General features: G+C 37.9%; 3 protein-coding genes across 4 annotated transcripts; 1 reads left to right on the plus strand and 2 right to left on the minus strand.

Moving 5' to 3' along the window:
* Positions 1-4,784: 4,784 nt before the first annotated feature.
* Positions 4,785-5,631, minus strand: LOC120782471 (UPF0691 protein C9orf116 homolog). The gene is made up of 2 exons (XM_040114764.1): positions 5,234-5,631; positions 4,785-5,165 (listed from the first exon to the last, which is right to left on the minus strand). Exons 1-2 carry the CDS (start codon positions 5,370-5,372, stop codon positions 4,960-4,962), a joined length of 345 nt encoding a protein of 114 aa, XP_039970698.1. The 5' UTR covers positions 5,373-5,631; the 3' UTR covers positions 4,785-4,959.
* Positions 5,632-5,863: 232 nt separating this feature from the next.
* On the plus strand, positions 5,864-10,779 carry LOC120766344 (multiple coagulation factor deficiency protein 2 homolog). 2 transcript variants are annotated; one of them, XM_040091771.1, is made up of 4 exons: positions 5,864-6,180; positions 6,246-6,333; positions 10,299-10,437; positions 10,490-10,599. In XM_040091771.1, exons 1-4 carry the CDS (start codon positions 6,023-6,025, stop codon positions 10,513-10,515), a joined length of 411 nt encoding a protein of 136 aa, XP_039947705.1. In that variant the 5' UTR covers positions 5,864-6,022; the 3' UTR covers positions 10,516-10,599. The 2 variants fall into 2 exon arrangements, with proteins under 2 accessions (XP_039947705.1, XP_039947704.1); XM_040091770.1 differs by having other exon boundaries at positions 5,865-6,180; positions 10,506-10,779.
* A 346-nt stretch (positions 10,780-11,125) lies between these two features.
* Positions 11,126-17,913, minus strand: LOC120769443 (the record flags this gene model as incomplete). The annotated part of the gene is made up of 4 exons (XM_040096473.1): positions 11,126-11,243; positions 11,309-11,483; positions 16,517-16,649; positions 17,905-17,913. Coding segments are annotated over 4 exons (435 nt in total), but the record flags the coding sequence as incomplete, so codon positions are not given.
* Positions 17,914-18,030: the final 117 nt, after the last annotated feature.

The following is an 18,030-nucleotide window of genomic DNA, read 5'->3' on the forward strand; positions in this document are numbered from 1 at the left end:
TTGCTATTGTATGGGTTTCTGTTTCAATGTTGTACTTGCGTGGTAGTTTCTTTACTCGCCCAAAGCTTTAGCTGTGTGAATTGCTAAGAAATTTGAATTTTTATCAAGTTTGTGTTATTGAATTGCTTTTTTCTTGCTTTTAATTTGACTTTATTTTATGCAGTGACTCTGAAATTTTGTTTGGAAAAAAACGTTATGTCAATCAAAGTTCAAAACAAGTTTGGGTTTACTTGAGTAACGGTATTCACATTAAAGATAAAGTTATTTCACGGATATTACATTTATATTTGTGTGATCTAAGCAACCTTAAGGTAGCTTAATAAGGAAGAATTATATTTTATAAAAATCTTTTTTGATCGGCTTGATATATCATGTTGAATGACAGTTATATGCTTTAGCAGTTCGATCTGAGAAATATGTTCGGAGATTATAACATTGGGAAGTTAGGGAAGATATCTTATCAGATAAAAAAGTTTTTCATACAGACTTGATTTTGACCGCAGCTCGACTCTATAGTTTTAGATCGACATCTCAAACCCTGTAGGATTAGTTCACGTATATATAGACAAATGGACAAACAGGGAGTCAGAGAGTTCGACATGGCTAAATGAGCGCAGTTCGTCACCTCGTTTTGTATACAGTAGAGGCGCGCTAATCCGGACATCGCCTAATCCGGATTCCACTGTAATCCGGAGAGGGTTAAAAAACTCAAAATTTCTATTATTTCCCTTGTAATCCGGACCGAAATTCTCTAATCCGGATCACATGTTTATTATTCACTACATTCGCTTTTATGCTTTATTGGTTTAAGTTTTTTTTGTTTTTTTGGAACATGTGTATTATTTGTTATAATAAACAAACAGAAATTTATAAATATTTTTTCGTAATACATAGTTCTGATATGTCTTTGGTAATCCGGATAGGGGCCGGTTTTAATTGATCCGGATTAGCGGGCCTCTACTGTATATACATATGAATATTGTATAGATCTCCAACTTTTCCTCTATTTACAAACTTCGTAGCAAACTTAATATACCCCATTAAGTTAGGTTAGATTGCTGATCCAGAGAGATCATATGTGGACTGCTATACTACTGTGATCAAATTGAAAGGTGAATGTTGTCCATTTCAATTCCTCCAAAATAGTCTCTTCCCGCTGCAATACACTTATGCCAACGAATTTTCCAATCTTCATAGCACTTGGTAAAGTTCTCCGTCGTGGCCGTCAGAGCCTTCTTCGATTAAGTTTTTATATCCTCAATTGAGTTAACATGAAGGTAAATCAGGCAAATGCGGTGGTTGCGGCACGATATTAGTTGAAAATGCGGCGAAATGATCACGAATAACCAACACAGTATGAGATGATGCATTATGACACTTCTTTGCTCAATAAATTCAGACATAGTAAAAATCGAATAATTTTCTTTTAGAGCTTTACAAAACGACGCGTATCTCAAATACTAATGAATATTTTGATGTGAAATTTAGCAGAGATGTCACGAACAGTACTACCAACTTATAGAAAAAAAATTGACCTATTCTAAAAATAAGTATACATTAAAAACTCACCTTTCAATTTGATCACAGTAGTATGTAGTCCGTTGTGAAGTCATAAAAAATAACATAAAAATTAGCAAAACGCTTAGTTGCCAATACATGGTGTTTTCCAAAGTAAACAGGACTTTTTGCGTCTAGCGCTCTCTGTTGGCGCAATTTATATGACGACTGGTGCGTTCGAATCTGGTATCTTTATTAATTGTCCAGTCAGAATTTCATGACATTTCATTGATTGGAAGTGAAGTTATTGCATTTTAAGTGTCAGTGTGTTTGTGTTATTGGTGCGAAAATGAGCTTCGAACAAAGAGCCAACATTAAATTTTATTTCAAAATTGGTAAAACTTTTAAAAAAAGCTTATGGCGATGATGCAGAGTACACGAAGTGAAGCCATAAATGACGATCAACATGTGGACCAATCAAAATCTGTGATCACCGGAAATTCCATCGAAACTGTGCGTGAATTCATCAAAAATCAGCCGAAATTTATCGCATTTTGACCGAACATTTGGGCTTACGAAAGATGTGTGCACGGTTTCTTCCGCACAAATTGACTGACGACCAAAAATTGCTCAGAATCCAACATCATAGATCGACGCTTGTGACCGATTATTTGACCAAAAATCACATTTTAACCACTAAACACCCCCCGTTTTCACCTGATATGGCATCGTGCGTTTTCTTCCTTTTCGGGAAAATGCATTTACCCATGAAAGGAAAGCGTTATGGTGGCCATACCGGCCAACGGGCTAAAACACTCGTTCGACATGCTTCTTTATTGAAGCAGAAGGAGACTATTTTGAAAAAAAAAAAATTGATTTTGCCGAAAAAGCCATTTGTTCTGTTTCTTTTTTAAGTCCTGTTTACTTTGGAACACACCTTGTATAGCAGACGTTTAATTTATATTCCCGCGAATTCGGTGGCATGTCTGAAGGTATACGATCCAAGTGTCTAAGCCTTGGTCTCCCAAACGCGGGATAGTCAAGAATGAAGTGTTGAGTTGTAGATGCAAATGGCATCTGGTAGGATTCTCAACCATACAGCATGGACGCCATTACGGCAATGAGCTGCTAAAACCCCACATCCTTACTGAGGGAAAAGGGATCACTAGATCCCTTGCCATAGATCTTGAGCCAATACGATTTTGTTACAGCGCATGTACCGATGGTTGCCGAGAGCTGGCCAAGCTTCCGCGAAGCTCAGATATCTAGTTATAGTACACAAAAGGATACGAATGAACCGACTCGCTCCCAATCTACTGATATCGGTCCTTGGACGCCTTTCCACGTTAGCTTATCAGCTTAACAATTACCTGCGAATCGGCTCTGGCCTGGCCACCCATACCAGGATTTTCACAAAGAAACTCGATGCTATTGATAACGATGCTAGGCACTCCTTGACCAACCGTGAGCGCACTGTTAATGAGTTCAAGGCTAGTACCGTCACTCTCTGAAGGAGGCCGCACTCCGGAGCAGAAAATCGATTGCTACCTTAATGGATACAGGAGCTGGAGCTGGTAGAGAGCTCCTGACAGTAAACCTCTCCACCAACTTTCCCCCTCAAAGCTTTGACCTATCTGTGAAGAAGCTCACTGCCCCTCTCCTCCAACGGCATCTTTGCACCCATAACTCCCTCACCGGTATATGGACAAAGAAGGAGCCGCCAGTGTTCGTTTTGGCGACCCTATTCACGGTTTAAATTTCTTAGAAGGTTTACTTTGGTAGAGGGATGTGTGAAACATGTCTACTAATTCTTTCGTAATTCTTAAGCATTGAGTTCCATACTTCTCTCTAATGAAATCTATTTTTTATTCCGCTTCTTTTTTTTCTTAGCTGAGCATTTAAAGCGGTGTTAGCTCTAGATTGTTCACAATTTCTCATACACCAAAAGCTGTTCGTGATTTCCACCTAATGTTAATTAGAAATAATGAAAAAATTTGAGAATATTCTGTATTTACCTCACCGTATCTGAAATATATTTAGCTTGCAAAGCTCTTGTTAGCGGTAATTCAAAATTATTTCAGTGTTTACACACAATAATAGATTAATGTCTCGTTAAAGCTCCATGAGGGGAATTATTAGAGGAACCTGCAGCATTGAAAAATGGACTGAAAAACTATTTTGCTTGGTTAAAAATGACTCGGATTCGTGATAAACATCCCTAATAATGATTTGTGCAGTGGTCTTCAACTCCGTTACCTTAAAATTCGCTGTTAAGAGAATATTCTTATAGTTTCGTTGGTGTTATGGTCGTTATACCATAATACGTAGTCAATTAGCTGCGATTTTGGTTTTGTCGTTTCCGTTTCGGTAATTTGACAACGAGGGCCCACACTTTTGGAATACAAGTTTTCAGAAATATTGATAACACAATGCGAATCGTCGAGACTGACAGTCTTGTTAGAACTGTTCCGATTGCCTTGGTTTTATTTTTAATTTTTATGGTATGGGGAAGCATCAAAACTCCAAGTCCAAATTTTCCACCGTTACACCACCGCCGAGTGTAGATTTTAGCTTACTTTTAAAAAACGAGGGTACTGAAAAAAAACGTGTTCAGAGTCATCTATGCACTCAGTTTTTGTGTTAGGTGGAAATCATGTCATTTGTCTATCGACGAATGAATGGCTGGAATCAGTCTGTGGGTCCATCGTTCTTTGGACGAGGTTTACCACCGCTGCTGCTATATTGCAAGGCTCTTGGTTCGCTCTGCTTTTTCCCGCCTTGTAGACGGCTCTGATAGCTGGTATATTCGTCCACCTGGATGTCATAGGCGGCAAGCTGACTAGTACTTCATCAGCAGCGCTTGATATCGATCTGAAAGCTCGGATTGCAGAAAGCCTATGCACTGCTTTTATAGGTCTTGCATATGATTTTATGTACAGCGGCTTTAACCATATTGATGTATGTACCTATTGGAATATGCGACAATTTCACACCAAACAGCTTATGTGAGGTCTAGATCTAATATGATCAAAAAATTCGAAACTGAGTGTTTCACTGATTACGATCTACTACTTCAAATTACATACATATAAGTATATATGTACCAATGTCCAACATTTTTAGGTTCTGCTATCAGATATAACCCAGTTTTAACCAATATTCAAATTTTGTTTCACTCATATTTCATTTTGTAACGTGTTCTATTCTTTCCCCTGTAAATTTCCGAAAATGTTGTTACGTTATTTTGCATTTTAGGTGACGATGTCTAGATTGTATAGTTTTTAGGACAAAAAAATTACTTAAAGTTTATTATGTTCTTGAATTTATTGATGTTTTCAATTTAATTATCCAGCATTTGGCACACAAACAAATACTTGGATGATTAAACTGGCTTTGAGGAGGCGCGATTTACATATTCCCAATTTAAATACCGCAATAATGCGACGCCAACCAAAGAGTTACTCAGAAATACGCACGATCCATTAAAGTATTCAGAGAGAAATTCCGATACATGCCACAACGAGCAAGTTCATTAGAGAATTTCTGTGAGAGGGGAAAGTAGCGCGTCGGTATTGTATAGGCATTCGGTGCATAGTAGCCATACTCCGAATTGCAAGTGCGATACATTGTGTTCTTGTCCGTCTCCACGCCATAGCCTTTGAAGTTGTCTGCAAGGAAGAAAACTCATTGTAGTTAAGGCCAGATAAGATTCAACTCTTTAGCGCTCAATACTCACACGGGCATTTGATCTTCTCACGCGTATGCAATTGCTCATACAACTTGGCCGTTTGCACGATGGGTTTACGTTTCAAAAACTTCTGGTATTCAATTTCGGGATTGAAGGTTTCCAAATCATCACAATAATGCTCACACATTTTAGTATTAAATTGATGCTTATGCGGGTTACTTGTATTTTAATGGAAAAAAATGTTCAAAAAACGTTGAAAGAGACTTTTAAACACGATTTTTTTAGACTCGTAAAAGTTGTGAAAATATTTTGGCTTTGATTCGGAATTTATACTCGCTTGAGAGCTTGTTTAAAAGTTCACGAATGAAGTGCAATTGACAAAACAGCCATTTGTTGCTGCAGCAACAAAATAGAAAAAGTTCGAAAAGTTTGGAAAGTTTAGAAAGTTGAAAGCTAACGTACACCAAAGCGAAGCAACACATTAAAAAGCGTATATGTAAGTAATCCTCACCCTCTCAGCTAAGCGCTAACACAACTGTCACTCTGATAACGGTGCAACAGCTGACTGCCTACAGTTGCTGTCAGCTGTCAAAACGCACAGTTTTGGGGGTTGTGTCTATGTGTTAGAAGTGTCAAGCGCATTTGCGTGACCTGCGCACTGCTCTCCTTTGCGGTTTGCATCTTTTATTGATTTCAGCAATAGTGAAGAACACACCTGCCGAATTTCCCTATCACATATATTTGTCGTGAAAGTAACGAGTTGCTCAGTGTTAAAGCTGCACTATTTGACAAAATTTTAAACGGAATTGCACCGCAACTTTTAGTTTTCGTGCAGAAATGTGTAAATTGTTGAATTTTGTAAATTTTATAATCTGTGTAGCGACATTCAGCCAAACAATGGACCCCTGTGCAGCTATAAAGCGCGGACCGCATCACCCGCGCAGTGAACAGTCCAAAACACGTAAAGTGGATGAGCATTTAACGCACGAAGAGCAGTGAGTTGTTTGGCTGTAAAAAATATATTTATTTATAAAATCTTACTTTCCTACTTTACATGCAGTCGCATCGATGAGGATCTTAAGGAAATGGGCATAAATGTCAATTTGGATAGCATGTCCGATGAGGAGAAGAATTTCTACTATTTTAAGGTGAGCACCTATAAATTTATATAATAGATATTTGTTCTATAAATATTTTACACGACTTGAAGATTTTTGAGGAAAGTATTGCACTTAAAAGCCTTCCTTAGATTTTGATGATTTGTGTTTTTCTAACTATTAGTTCAATATACAGGGTGATCTATTTCGGTTTTTTTTTTACTTTTTTATACCCTTGCAAACTGTTGCTTAATAGTATAATAGTTTTGTTTACCTAACGGTTGCACGTATCACCTAAAACTAAGCGAGATAGATATGGGGTTATATATATATAAATAACCAGGATGACGAGAAAAGTTGAAATCGGAGTGACTGTCTGTCTGTCCGTCAGTGCCATAACTAAGTACTAAATCAAGATATAGGTAGGTAGGTAGGAGTGCAGCCCTATCGGGCTCAATTAGCACTTGATGTTTTGACACTATTCGTAGAACCTCCTGTATCTGCTATTGCGTTTCACCTTCTCTCTCAAAACCATTTTGAGGTTGCGATGAAACTACTTATGTCCCATATGCTTTTAGTGGAAATCCATTCAAGGTTTGGTGCTTGATGGATTCCAAGTGTTTTGTGCCGGATCTGTGCTAGAGATGGCCATTCGCAGAGAAAGTGAAAGATTGTTTCCTTGTTCTCTGCTACTCCACAGCCACGGCAGATGTCGTTGTAGGGCATACCCATTTTGGATGCGTGTTCCCCAAATGGCCAGTGCCCTGTTGTGGTAGCTGTTACTCTGTAAATGCTTTTTCTTGACCTATTTTATAAGTCGTTGGTTCTTTTCCTGTCATATTTTGGCCATAATTGTTGAGTTATGACGCATTTTGTAATGTTTTTCCACCTGTTATTTGCAACTTGTTGAAATTGTCTATTGATCTCCTTTGATCGATCCTAGCGGGCTTGGTATTAGCTCCGCCTCGGATTCATTGAGGAAAGCTCCTGCCTTTGCCAACTCGTCTGCTTTTTCGTTACCGAAAATGTTCCTGTGGCCGGGAACTCAGATCAAGTTTAGTTGGAGCTTGTCTGTTATTGAGCTTAGTGCTCTCTTGCAGTTGTGAACTATGCTGGAATTTGTCATAGGTGAAGCCAAGGCCAGGAGCGCCGCCTGGCTATCCGTAAATATAGTTGCTTTATGTATATTCCCGTGGTTTTCTAATAGAACTTCGCAGGCTTTTTCTATGCCCAGTACTTCTGCTTGGAAGATGCTAGCCGAGTTCGGCAGACGTATAGAGAGAAATATGCCTAGATCAGCGGAGAATCCCCATGCCTACTCCGCAGTCCATTTTGGACCCGTCGGTATAGACTGAGATGGTATCCTCCTCTCCTATTGAACCTCTTAATTAAGATATAAAACTGTCATTTGCTACAATGGATCACAGTAGCAAGGGGCACTAGTTGGCAACAATTTAGGAAAAAGTGGCCGTGGCCCAAACCGAATTTGCTGAGCGCACTACCCACTTTTTGGTGAAATCACATGTCTCGGGACCCTATCAAATGACTTCGACTAAATTTAGTACGTAGCATTTTTATTGTTTTCCTATGTAACAATGTAAAAATGGTATTTCTTTGGCTTTGGTTGTTGCAAGTTGCAAGACTATAAAATGTTCGATTGTATTCTAACTTAGCTCTTTTTTTATTTGTTTGAAGATTATCTCTTTCAAAGGTGGGCCGCTGCTACGTCTCAGATGGTCTATCCGTTCAGTTCAATTCGAGCATTTCGAATGGTAACTGGTGCATGACACGCTTTACGTTTTGCTCCAAGACCTGAATCGATGCGGGATTGTCCGTATAGGCTTCAGACTGTACATATTCCAACAGGAAAAAATCGAACGGTGTGATATCACGCGATCTTGGTGGACAATAACCCGGCCCATAACGTGAAATTAACCAAACTCTTATTTTTTTTGGATTAAATGGCAGCTCTTGAATATCTTCAGGTTGCTCTTCGTCCGAAATGCGGTAATTTTGCGTGTTTACATACCCATTGAGCCAGGTATTGATCTAATCGCTGAACAAAAATTGGTTCGAAAACGTCGGGCCTTCTTGCAAGAGTCCATGAAGCTTGGTAAGCTGTATTTGGTACGCCTTAAATTAAAGATTTCGACGTAAAATGCGCCAAGTCGTTCCATACGTCAGTCCAAGTTGCTGCGAACGGCACCGAATCGACTCTCCACGGTCTTCGTGTACACTCCCAGCTACGGCTACTATATTTTTTTCACTGCGTGCTGGAAGCGATCTATTCGGTCGAGTATTATCCAATAATGAGTGAGAGATCTCAAGTTGGGTGATTTTGTTGCAAGTAGTACGCTCAGTAGGCCGTTTATGTTAGCCATAAGTTGAGCGAAGAGCGAACATGACAGTTTGAGACGATTCACGCGTGATCTGAATAGAAATTCTATTGAAAGACTTGGCTCACCCGTTAGAATATTGTAATATTTGTAAATATCAACTCTTCGCTACTTTTCGGAAACGCAGTTTCGCCTTTTTTACACAACCTATATACTATAGTTATGTGATAAACATGTACATACTTATTTATTTGTAATTTATTAATTTATATGTAAGCAAAGGATGTTTAAAGACGATTTTTTTTAATATTCAATAGGAGAAATAAAGTTTAATGCATAATTAACTTGAGTCGAATTTAAGATTTCCAAGTGACACTTTAAGAAGCATTAACCTATAGGTCAATCATACAATATATGTATTTACCAAAAAAAAGTATTGTACGGATATATAGAGAGGCTCTAAGTTTCTTCATTTGAAAAAGATGAGCATAAGTTTATATTAGGTCTAAAAATATTTTGCTTACCGGCCGATCTCATATCTAATTCTCACAGACATATTAAGAACTTTTTGTACTCTCATTACCGTGAGTAAATCTGAGGTGTAATGCATAGAGCATTTTTCCTGAAGAGGGATTGATGTTCTGCTATTATTATAATAATAATCAATCAGAGGATTCCCATCTTAAAATCGTAGTATCCGCACTCGAAAACAAAATTGCGGAAATTCGTTTTATCATCGACTTAAAGGCGAAATATTCGGGAGACTTGCATTCCAATTAAAGACGTAGCTTTGAGCAGTAGATAAAAATTTTAATACCTCTCTAGGATACAAAATTATTTATACAGAGTGTTATGAACCTTTGAGTTTCAGGTTGATTTTTAAGTTAACTATCAGTTAAGTTACCCGTAAGTTATCCAAAAGCGCTACCAGAATTTATGTTAAGGCTTCTGAGAGGTCCTTAACACCAACTTGACAAACCTAATCGAAACTGTTGTGTACATATGTATGTGTTTTCGCTCATCTCTTTTTTAATCAAATGCTTAAAGAGTTGAGTATTGTGGTATTTTTTGGTTCCTTTGGAAATTATGTCAATATCCTGAAGTTTTGCGTAACCTCAGCTCATCAGTCTCTCAACATAGAAAACTTAACGTCTAATGTATGGCAACGATAAGAAGCTTTTTGACTATAGGATAGATGTAGTCATCGAAATTAAGACTTTTTATTAAACTGGATGTTTTCGAAAGTTTCTGTGCCTCATGGTTTCTAAAAAAGTGTTCGAATTTTGTGCAAGAAAAAAATATTAAGGCAAGTTTGAAAGCAATGTAGAATAAAATTAATATGATACACCTTTTGAACTGGACCAAATGTTTTTTTCAATTAATTAGAATTTAACTGTAGGGAAAATCAGTGGAGAAAGTTCCAAAGCATTTTGTTGTAGAGTCATATAGCAAAAAGTTAGAGATTTCGGCCGAATTGACAATCCTTAATTGTTTAGTTATAAGTTTCCGTTTGCTTATCAGATTTGAGTTGCTATGATTTTTATTGTTTTCATTGTAAACAATTAAGAGGCGAACGAATGCGAATTTTGTAAAAAAAACAACGCCATTGCTATTGACAGTTCCAAAACGGCAGAAATTGTTGATAAGAGATATAGACTAATCTACTGACTAACCCAACAGATTCATGACAGCGATAATAATAATGCGCTGGATGGTCTGGAGATGTTACAAGCGGCCATACATCAAGATGAACATTTCAAAAAAGTCGATCGAGATAATTTCCTGCACAATGCCACCGAAGAATTGAATCATATCATAGGTAAGTGCCAGAGAGTGCTTTAAATTTTGAAAGCTTAACATTAGAGCAGCAGACTTTACATATTCCAGAGGTTATTGATGAGTTCCTGCAAATCGCGGATGCTAATAAGGATGGCTTCCTACACTATGCGGAATATGTGAAAGCGGTTACTGGAGCGCCAGAGGGGCAATAGAGCCAAGCGGTAGGTCGGAAAGCAAAGAGGAAATGTAGTGTGTGGAGTAAAATATGAAAAAAATAGTAATTAATTGTAGGAAAATTAGCTCAATTTGCAAGAGAGTGGAAATATGTAAACAATAAATAGTGAAAATATAGAAAATAAACATTTATAAGTATATACATACACATGTGTAAGCATTATGCTTTTTTTCAAGAAACCTTTTGCTAAATTATTACACTCATAAGTAGTTATTATCGAGATGTGTTTTTTTTATTAATAATAATGTAATAAACATTAAATATTTCTACCTTTATTGTAATAACAATGCAGAGCAACATATTAAGACTGTAAATAACTACCAAGCGATTAAAATTTTTTTATAAACAACGCTAGCATAAATAATAGTCTGTTTGATTAATAATAAAAAATGCTAAATTACTTACTGATAATTGAATAGCAATACAATAAAAAGTAATCATTGAAAAATGTATTTGTTAATATATATAACGGTGTGGTTATCTGTTAGTCTGCTCAGTTAATATTATCGCATTTCGATGATCTGTTGCAGGGCAAGCCGCGATAGCCATCATAGGCCGCCTTCTCCAGCAGCACAATGAGATCGTTGTAGCGCGGATTATTGAAAGCATTGCTGGTGAATAAATAAAAAAGGAAAATTATTTTACTTTTCGAAGATATAAATGGTGGTTTACTTACCCCTCGTACTTTTCGATGCCTTCAATTAATGCTTTTGCGGCCTTTGCATATTCGTAGGCCACATTCGGGCTGGCGCATGCCGCTGCATATAGACAATCATCAAGTCCGATGCCTTGTGCTGCCAAGAAACCGGTGATAAGGTAATCTTCGCCGTCACTCAAGCCAAAGTGGATATCTGTAAGAGAAACAGTAACATGTATTAATGGGAAAAAATAAGTTCTGACGGTATGCAATTTAAGGCACACTGTGAGACGGCTTCGAAAAAGGCGGTTCTTGGAAATTAAAAAAGGAAGCTACAATAAAAATACTTTAAGTAATGGAGTTTGAATGAATAAATATAATTTAGGAATATACGGTGAAAGTTTTGAATAAAAATATTTATATTTAGTTTTCGAGTTACATCGATCCCGGTCGGGTGAATTACGAGTACATCGAGATATTGGCTTTGTTGAAAGAAACTCAGGCTAAAAATTCTGTCTGAGCTTAGGCTTGCTAATTCCTGCGCATGGACTTCTGAATGCATTTTTGCATAGAAGAAACCTATCGGAAAGGTCTCAATGTATGCGTGGAGCACGCGTTGAGGAATGGGTACATATCATTGGAGAATCTACAATATACTCGGATATCAGTAGCTTTGAGAGAATGGGGATTAGCTATACAGATAGACGGCTAGATGTCAGCGGTGTGATCTCCACTTGCTGGAATGCCAAATAGTTAGAGTCATTTGGAAGTTTTCCACGTAAGTAACCTGCCTGCTGGTTAGTGGGTCCATTACATACTGTCAATGCCAGGCATTTTCAGGGCGCTGATCTACGCATTGATCCGCTGTGCTTTGGAGCGCCGCAGGGTAAGGCTGACGCCAGCAGGTTTCTGCGATAAACACACCGGACGTTCTTCTTACACTGGCCTACGGTCGGGAAAAAATCAAAAACTGACAAAATGGCGGCGTTAAAAAAAAGTTGAAATTAAACCAAAATTTTTTTTTATCACTCTTCGTATATGCAATTTATTGTATTATAAATAGAGCAGTATTCAAATCTGAGTTCAAACTATTCTGTATCAGTTAACTGTAAGAACAGATAATGAAGGATTCAATATGTGCAAGCAAGTAGGTTCTATTTAAATAAAGCTATTCTGGTTAATACTCGGCGAAGAGTGTCATCCGGGCAGATTTTTTTTCCTTGAAAAATAATAACTACACAAAATAGTGTAGTTGGAAGAGAAAATGTGGAGAAAGTCAAGAAACCCGAATTCCATGTCTGAAGAACTCGTGATCAGAAAGTTTCCTGAAAGATAGATGGGCCGGTTGGTGCAGGACTAGTCATCAATAAAGAGATGGAGCATGCAGTTTGTTTTCCTTCTGGTGTCAAAGCATTCGGATCAGTAAACTATTTATCCAGAAAGCAACATATGATTTTGTTACACTTTTTCAAGTTATTATTGGCCTAAACTGAGTCTACAGTGTCTACTGTGCTAAATTTTTATATAAAGCTAAAGACATAATTACTTTACCAGCAAATTTTATATGAAACTAGTTGGCCCCGCAGCCGTTGTCCTGTGTGAAATTATGTGTTTTGAAATGAAAAGAAAGTTGTATTTATCATTTCCTTTTTTTTCAATGTAACGCAGCTTGATAAACAACATTTTTTGGTTTCTGTTCTGAAGTACAGAAAAAATGGTTTTCCAATTCGTGAGCACGCCACGTATATCTGGCCGTGTGAAAAACATAGCACTTCCAAATTTATACCACACACTATGTAACTATCCTTGATTGTCATTTCAAATGCAATTTTGACTGGAAACGGAATACATTCGAACTGACATCGCAAATCGTTAGAACTCAAAGGAATTAGAAGAATCAAGCATTCTGCCCCCTTGCATTTGATAGCTGCGTCACAATCAGTCGGGTTCCATTACATAGTTTCGGCGCATGAAGATTGCGAAACATAATAATGACAGAACCTACTTTGAGACGCAAATGATGCGGTGGCATACCAAGCCTCTCCAAAGTATTTAGAAATTCCACTGGATAATTCACGGCGACGTCAAGACGATCGATCGATGTGTATTAACGCAAATCTCCCGGAATTTGACTTTGAATCTCCAGTTTAAGTCAACAACATTGGTATTTTCGGCAGCTAACATTGCGCGCTTGCAAGCCCAACGATTGGAATTTAAGTGTGCTATGCCCAATCCATAAAAAAGGAGACCCCACAATCTGCGCCAACTACCGTGGGATTAGCCTCCTCAACATCGCATATAAGGTTCTATCGAGCGTATTGTGTGAAAGATTAAAGCCCACCGTCAACAAACTGATTGGACCTTATCAGTGTGGCTTTAGACCTGGAAAATCAACAACCGACCAGATATTCACCATGCGCCAAATCTTGGAAAAGACCCGGGAAAGGAGAATCGACACACACCACCTCTTCGTCGATTTCAAAGCTGCTTTCGACAGCACGAAAAGGAACTGCCTGTATGCCGCGATGTCTGAATTTGGTATCCCCGCAAAACTAATACGGCTGTGTAAACTGACGTTGAGCAACACGAAGAGCTCCGTCAGAATCGGGAAGGACCTCTCCGAGCCGTTCGATACCAAACGAGGTTTCAGACAAGGCGATTCCTTATCGTGTGACTTTTTCAACCTGCTTCTGGAGAAAATAGTTCGAGCTGCAGAACTTAGTAGAGAAGGTACCATCTTTTATAAGAGTGTACAGCTGCTGGCGTATGCTGATGATATTGATATCATCGGCCTTAACACCCGCGCCGTTAGTTCTGCTTTCTCCAGACTAGACAAGGAAGCAAAACAAATGGGTCTGGCAGTGAACGAGGGCAAGACGAAATATCTCCTGTCATCAAACAAACAGTCGTCGCACTCGCGACTTGGCACTCACGTCACTGTTGACAGTCATAACTTTGAAGTTGTAGATAATTTCGTCTATTTAGGAACCAGTATTAACACCACCAACAATGTCAGCCTGGAAATCCAACGCAGGATTGCTCTTGCCAACAGGTGCTACTTCGGAATGAGTAGGCAATTGAAAAGTAAAGTCCTCTCTCGACGAACAAAAGCTAAACTCTATAAGTCGCTCATAAAGGAAGACCTCCACTCCGTTGGAAGGACCAAGTGGAGAAGGACCTGGCTACGCTTGGAATATCCAATTGGCGCCACGTAGCGAAAAGGAGAAACGACTGGCGCGCTGTTGTTAACTCGGCTATAATCGCGTAAGCGGTGTCTACGCCAATTAAGAAGAAGGAGAAGAACATTGCGCGTGCACTTAAGGAATCATAGTTACGATAATTTGGCCAATGTCCGAACATTCGTGATGAGCTCATCTTTAGTGAATTGACAAACGGCAGATGCAATTGATATCATAAAATGTCTTTGGCAATGTTACTTTTATTCGTATTCCATGATTGACGCGGTTTTGAAGGCTGATATGTCGAAATGATTATCCCGACAAGTGTGCGATCTTCATTTGTATTCGAAGTAGCTATCGCATCGTCCATCGTTTGATTCCAGTGATTATCATGTTCCAGCAATTGTAATTGCTGGCTTGCTTCTCAAAAAGTTGTACACACCGTACCATTCACAGTACGCAATGACTCAAATGAAGTTAACCGCATACATTAATCAATAGCAACCGTAGGTAGAAGCGTTGTTTCGGGTGGATTGTGTAAATTCGTCCTAATGCATTAGTTGAGAACACACCTGGAAGTTCATCTACTGGTTGGCCTTGCTTTCTGCGTAACTATTTCTTCGACGATGCATTCCATGTATAATATCAAGATATTTCCGAATAGACCAATGTTATCGCAAACGGATCACTGACAAAAGTTGAGAAAAAACTTATCAATGTTAATTTTGTTGTTGGAGGTGTTTCCGCTGGGTGTACTGTATTCTCTGGGTTGAAAAACACTCTTTGGCCATTCTCCAAATTAACTGCGAGACGCACAACAGTCGGAAAACGTTCATGAATTGCAAAAGTAAATATCCAACAAAGCACTTTATTGCAGTTCGACCGTATCGTTCAAGACCAATAACCGCCATGTTGCATCCTGTGGTGACTTACTTGCAAACATATTTGATCGATTTCACCAAACTACAATATCAAACATTGACATGAGATTTAAATGTGAATTAGACATCAGTGGCGAATATAGTATGATCCATATGTTGTCAACTTCGATATTCACTACTCTAAGTTGTAGGGTCGTCTGATGAGCTACGACGATAGAGTGGATATCCATCATTTCCAGTTTGCGATTCCGAAAGAAAAGCAAATGGATACCGACTAACAAAAAACGTCAGAAACACTAAATTTTACGAAAAAAATTGCAGAAGGAAGCTGCACCCAGGCTTTTTTTAAAAATTGAAAATGGGCGTGGCGCCGCCCACTTATGGACCAAAAACCATATCTCGGGAACTACTAGACCGATTTCAATGAAATTCGGTATGTAACATTTTCTTAACACCCTGATGATATGTACAAAATATGGGTGAAATCGGTTAAGAACCACGCCTTTTTTCAATATAACGCTATTTTGAATTCCATCTGATGCCTTCTCTGTATAATACGAGTATATACATTTGGAACGAATGATGATAGCGGAATAAAACTTTACACAAATACGGTATTTGAAAAATATGTAAATGACGGATAATGAAATCTCGATTATCATTTTATCGTGCGAGAGTATAAAATGTTCGGTGACACCCGAACTTAGCCCTTCCTTACTTGTTATATATGTAGTATATACATTTATATAATTACTACCGTCTATAGATGATTTTTTACAAAAAATTATTCCGAAAATTCAAAATAAAAATTAAAAAAAAATAAGTAAAATAAATGTTTAATAAATTCCCAAAAGAGATTACTTTTTCCTTACTCTTTCGTCAAATTGTCAAAGTTAGGAAATTTTTAGGGTTTCAAAGCAAGGTGGTATGGAAAAATGATACATGAGATTACGTAGAAAGCTCATTTTTAAATTTTTTCTTAGAACAGACACTTGTTAGGCCGCTTTCTTAACATTGCATTTTATGAGTAACCGGCATGGGGTATGCCTTTAATCTAAAATATCTTAACCTCCAACATATACATATTTTGAGTTAGAAAGGGTTAGAAAGTTATTCTCAACAACTTTTAATATCCATTAGTAGTAAGAAACTCCGAGAAAACTTATAAGTTTAAATTTTTGTCTTACCCTCTGCACTTCGCGCATGCCCATAACCATATCCATAGCCACTCCAGTGTCCAGCACCCAACATGCCAGCGGCAAATATTAATATTTTTAGAAGAATTATGATAAGTAGGTTCGTTAGATTCAAGCTGAGTACCTACATTGGAAAAATAAATAAATGTGGATTAGAAGAAGTTTATATGACATATAAATTAGATGATGCACAGGCATATATACTCGTAGTATAATAAATTATCCTCCATTCTAAGCAGAATTAAAAGCCAATTCTATTAAAACTTGTTGCAGTGATTTGGTCTTTCAGCAAGTGATACTAGGAAAATATAACTTGAATATACTATACTTTGCAAACACAAGTACACAAAATACTTGAGATGTTATTAAAGCGTGATCCACTTCCTCTATTTTTTTTTTTAGAAAAAACACTAAAACTTCAAATTTAATGGGGAATGTTCATTATCATTCGGCATTTGTTTTTTGAAGATTATCTCTTTAAAATCTTGGTCGTGGCTTCGTCTCAGATGGTTCATCCGTTGATTCCAATTTTCGATAACTCGTTCGAGCATTTCGGTTGGTAACTGGCGAATAACACGCATGATGTTTTGCTTCAGCGCCTGATTCGAAACGGGATTTTCCGCATAGACTTTGGACCTTACAAATCCCCACCGGAAAAAGTCTAACGGTGTGATATCACATTATCTTGGTGGCTAATCGAACGGCTCAAAACCGTTCCCACTGGCATCATGTTTAAAAAAATGTGAACCAAACCTCACCAAACCGTTGTTTCTTCTGAATAAAATGGCAGGTCCTTGAATCTCTTCAGGTTGCTCTTCGTTCCAAATGCGGCAATTTTGCTAGTTTATATACCCTTTGAACCAGAAATGGGTCTCACCCTAAACTAAATTTGCCCATAGCTCTAGATTAAAAATATACATACATTAAAAATTCGAGATCTGGGCAAAGTTGGCCAACATATCCAGGCAATACTTTTTTCTTTTGTATGACTTTGTAATGAGGACCAATGAGTTAAAACTTTTCTATCTAAGGTCGACCTTGTAATTAGACTATAACAATTAAAACGAATAAGGAAGGGCTAAGTTCGGGTGCAACCGAACATTTTATACTCTTGCAACTTGCAATAGTCAAAGCCAGAGAAATTCTTTAAGGGTAAGACGAATCATATAGAGTAAAGTCAGCCGGATATTCGAAAATCTTTATATTAAGTATATGGAGGCTAAGGAAAATATTAGTCCGATTTAACCCATTTTTGACATAAACATATACCATTATAAGGGGATTATCCCTTAATTTTAGTTATATATATATCACATTGGAGGATGGAGTCATGTGTAGAAGTTCACGCAAGTGAGGAAAGTTCTCTGATCGCCATTCACTTGGGAGTGGCCAGAAACGATTCTTTTACACATGGCTCAAGCAGCTCACTACTTCCGGTCTTTGACCAAGTATCCTCTGGGTAGCCTAAGAACATCCGTTCGAAGGCGAGCTAAAGTGAGAAGGCA

Source organism: Bactrocera tryoni, chromosome 1, assembly GCF_016617805.1.
Source record: "Bactrocera tryoni isolate S06 chromosome 1, CSIRO_BtryS06_freeze2, whole genome shotgun sequence".
NCBI lineage: Eukaryota > Metazoa > Arthropoda > Insecta > Diptera > Tephritidae > Bactrocera > Bactrocera tryoni.